A 3,673-nucleotide genomic window follows, 5' to 3' on the forward strand; every position below is an offset into this window, starting at 1 on the left:
GCCCCGCAGCTACTGGCTGTACGACATCTGGGTGGCGCGGGACGTCACAGGGGCGCGCATGACGTCCGGTGGGCCGCCCTTCACGCCCCACACAGCCTCACGCAAGCGCGGCCTGGCGGGTCTGCCCTTTCCGGTGTACTGCTGGTGCGTAGCTGCTGCCCGTGGTTGTGATGCTTGCCGGGGCTGTGTTGTCGGCCAGCGGCCGGGAACAAACGGTGTGCGGCCGCAGAGGCGCTGCTGCACATACCAATGCTATTCAGTGCTAATGCCTGGCGTGAGGCATTGCGCTCGCCCTCACCTGGCCATCTCACCCCATGGCGTGCGTCCCATCAGTCCCTCTCTCTCCAACCTTGTGTCTTAACCATGCCACCCACAATCCCCCCCACCACAGTTTCAACGGTATGGCCAAGATCGCCGCTGAGCCCTTCCGCCGGGGCTTGCGTTTTCGCACCCACATGCCAGGGGAGTGCATGGCGTCAGAGTGCTCGCTGCTGTGCGACGACATGCACCGCCTGGGGCTGCGCCGCGTGTTGGTCGACCCCACAGTCGCTACGACTTACCAGCACGCCGCCAAAGCGTCGCTGCACACGCGCGTTGCGCCGCGGCACTGGACCAACGTCACTGGCATCAAGCTAAGCACGTGGGCGGAGGCATCGTCAGCGCCGCCCATCAACTGGAGCGCCCCAGAGGTGCACTGCCAGTTCGGGGGCTCAGGCCGGTCAGCAGTTTGCTTGTGTTCCAGATGGCGCCAGGTTCCCAGGCACTCTGGCAGACGCACAGCTGCTTTTTTGCACCATGTCACTGCGCTGACTTGCCAGGACATACTTTAGTTTTTGGCACACTTCGAATCGAGCAGCACACAGGGCAGTGGCCCTGCTCGGCTCCTCGAATCTGTTCTTCAGGTCGTCACTCAGCTCCTGGCCCCACCGCCAACTCCTTGGCCCTGAATATCCCCATCCTCCCCGCCATTCGCCCCCCCTCTCCTGGTGGTGCCTCCCCCCCAGTGGCGTGTGGCCTACCACCAGGTGGAGTGCTGTGACCTGCAGCCGGGCCGGGACCTCGTTGATTGGGACAGGGGCTGCCGCAGAGTGGACATCATGGCGCACGGCATGAATTTCACGCGCGCATGGCTCGAGGAGTTTGCAGCTGGGCGCAGCCGGCGATAAAGCGCGTGCGCCGCCACCCCTCCTACACCTGCTGCTGCAGCTGCGTGCTGGCCTTTGTGGTTATGTGTTGTGTGTGTGTGTGTGTGTGTGTGTATGTCGCACGGTCAGGGGTCATGCATTCCCAGCCCGTGCCTTGTGTAGGAGCAACATGCTAGATCATGATGACTCATGTGGCAGCTCAAGCTTGAGAAGCGGCAGATGCTAGAGGGCTAGCAGCTGCAGACCTGACAGATAATTGGACACAGGCTGTTTCATGCAAAACAGACTGACCTGTTGGGAGCTTGTGATAGAGCGGTGGGCTTACAAGGACTCCCAAAGCACTTCGTGTCTTGAAGTAAATAGCAGTCGCATCACTCACTGCGAATGCATCCAGCCGATGCTACCAGCTTTTTGCTTGGCATCACGCATGCCAAGGAGACAGTAGCGTCATTTCTTAGCTGATATGAACAGGTGCCTGGTGCACCAGCCAAAGGGGGCTCACTTGCCATGAACCCACAGGATATCGGGCAAGATGGGGGGAGCAGCCCCTGAACCTCCGCATGACATGGGCCAGCCGTCCCCAGGACCTCTCTGAATAGTTAAAAAGGTCACGTTCTCACATCATCCAGGCATCCTCAGCTCGTTTTGTGCTTCTTCTTTTTGGCGGCAGGGGTGCCGTCTCCTGCGCCGTGCTTGCGCCTCTTGTCCATGCCCTCACCCTTGTCCACCTGCTTCTCCTTCCTTTTGCCCTTCCCCGCCTTCCCGTCCTGCTGCTGCTGCTGCTGCTGCTGCTCCCCGTCTCGCCGCCGATGCCGGTCCTTGCTGCCTGGCCGCTGCTGCTGCTCCGCTTTTTTGCTGGCCAAAGCCTGCTGCGTGCCAGTTATGCTGCTGCAGTGGCCCTCCTCGCCCGTGCCGGCGTCCAGCAGGGACCCGACGATGCTGAACAGGCTGGCGTGGTCCAGCACACTGCGGGCCGCAGCGCGTGGCACGCGCGTGGCAAGCAGTAGGGAGGTCAAGCTGTAAACGACTCTCGTTTCAAAGGACATGTATGTCTCTGAAGTACGCTCGCTCACGAGGCGGCGCCCACCCGCACACCTATAACTTGCCCTGCCCGCTCGCCCCCGCAACGAGTCTCTGACGGCAGGCTCAGCCAGAGATCCATGCCCCGCCTCGGGCGCACCTATCCACCACGAAGCGCACGTAGCTGCCAACCAGGATGCGGTGGGTGGCATCCCTCAGGCTGACCCAGCAGCCAGCCTGTGGACGGCAGAAGCGGGGGGCATGGGAGTGTGGTGCGCAACCATCAACAGACATCTGCGACTGCTGTGGCGCCTGTTTAAAAGCAAGGCCGCTGTGGCGCTGCCTTGCTTGGTCCTGCCCCGCCTTGGCGAGGCGCCGCCCCCCTCCCGCCCACGCCGTTGCCCTACCTCGGGTGAGCACTTGAACTCGCGCCTTATGCGCTCAGCACCGATAGCTGCGTTGAAGACGCCCAGAACGAGCAGCCCAACGTAGTCGGTGCCCACCTTGATCACGCGCCCCACTAGACAGGGGGGCAGCAAGGTGGCAGGGTTGCGCAGGGGCGGGCGCCAGTCAGCAAGCGCCACCCGCTGTCGGACTGCGTGACGCTCACACAGGATGCAGCCGTGTGCACATTGCCTCCTGCGTGAACCTCACCCAGGTGCTGCCCCGGCCGCGGGCAGAAGAGCGTGACTCGGGCCACAACGGCGACGGCCAGGAATGGGAAGTAGGGGTGCAGCCGCGCCATGCGGCCAGTCACGCGCTCATTGCTGTACGCCAGCACCACTCCGCCCAGGTCCTCAGAGTACCTGTCACGCAGGGGCCAGGCAGGTGCTGCGGCATGTTGTGCAGTGAAAAGCGCGTGCGGCTGACATTGGTTGCAAAGCGTGAGCATGAGTGAGTGTGGGAAAAATGAACGACAGCCGGCGGCGGCCGTGACGACTACGGGCGTTGCGGCAGCGCTCACCGCAGCAGGCCAAGATTCAGCTGCTCCCGCACGCCCTCAATGACATCTTGTGTTTTGGAGGGGTGCAGATGGAGAGTGAACCGGGCAGTGACCGTCGACAGCGCATTGCTATTCGCCCTTTCCGAGTCCCGCCCGCTGGTAGAAGGGGCGGACATGATTTCAAGTTTGGGTTGGAATCAATCAGGGCGAGACCAGCAACAAGTCTGAATGAGTACAAGTCTGAATGATCTGGTGATATGCCACCTCGTGCCTGTCTCCTCAAAGGCTTTGCGCATTCGAAAGTCGCGTCTAGTTTATAGCTCGTATAATATGCATCAGGACTGTCATACTCCGGGGCACTCGCTGCAGCAGCTTCACACACACAATGCGAAGCGATTGACAGGCATCAAGTGGTCCCTGGGTGGCAGCAAGCGGGAGTTAGGGGAGGGGCGAACGAGTGAACTACACAGCCAAGACGGCATGTGTTGTGCAGTGATACTGCCGGGGGCTGTTGGCATTGTGAGTGCGGAGGTCAGCTCTGACAAGGCGCTGTTTGACCACAAAG

General features: G+C 61.7%; 2 protein-coding genes across 2 annotated transcripts; one reads left to right on the top strand and one right to left on the bottom strand.

The window, feature by feature from the left end:
* Positions 1-1,004: 1,004 nt before the first annotated feature.
* MNEG_3028 (hypothetical protein) lies at positions 1,005-1,166 on the top strand (the record flags this gene model as incomplete). Its single annotated transcript, XM_014048489.1, has 1 exon — positions 1,005-1,166. A coding segment is annotated over one exon (162 nt), but the record flags the coding sequence as incomplete, so codon positions are not given.
* Positions 1,167-1,780: 614 nt separating this feature from the next.
* MNEG_3029 (hypothetical protein) lies at positions 1,781-3,284 on the bottom strand (the record flags this gene model as incomplete). The annotated part of the gene is made up of 5 exons (XM_014048490.1): positions 1,781-2,111; positions 2,326-2,402; positions 2,573-2,685; positions 2,820-2,971; positions 3,130-3,284. 5 exons carry the CDS (start codon positions 3,282-3,284, stop codon positions 1,781-1,783), a joined length of 828 nt encoding a protein of 275 aa, XP_013903944.1.
* Between the last annotated feature and the right edge of the window lie 389 nt (positions 3,285-3,673).

This window comes from Monoraphidium neglectum (assembly GCF_000611645.1).
Source record: "Monoraphidium neglectum strain SAG 48.87 unplaced genomic scaffold scaffold00366, whole genome shotgun sequence".
Taxonomy (NCBI): domain Eukaryota; kingdom Viridiplantae; phylum Chlorophyta; class Chlorophyceae; order Sphaeropleales; family Selenastraceae; genus Monoraphidium; species Monoraphidium neglectum.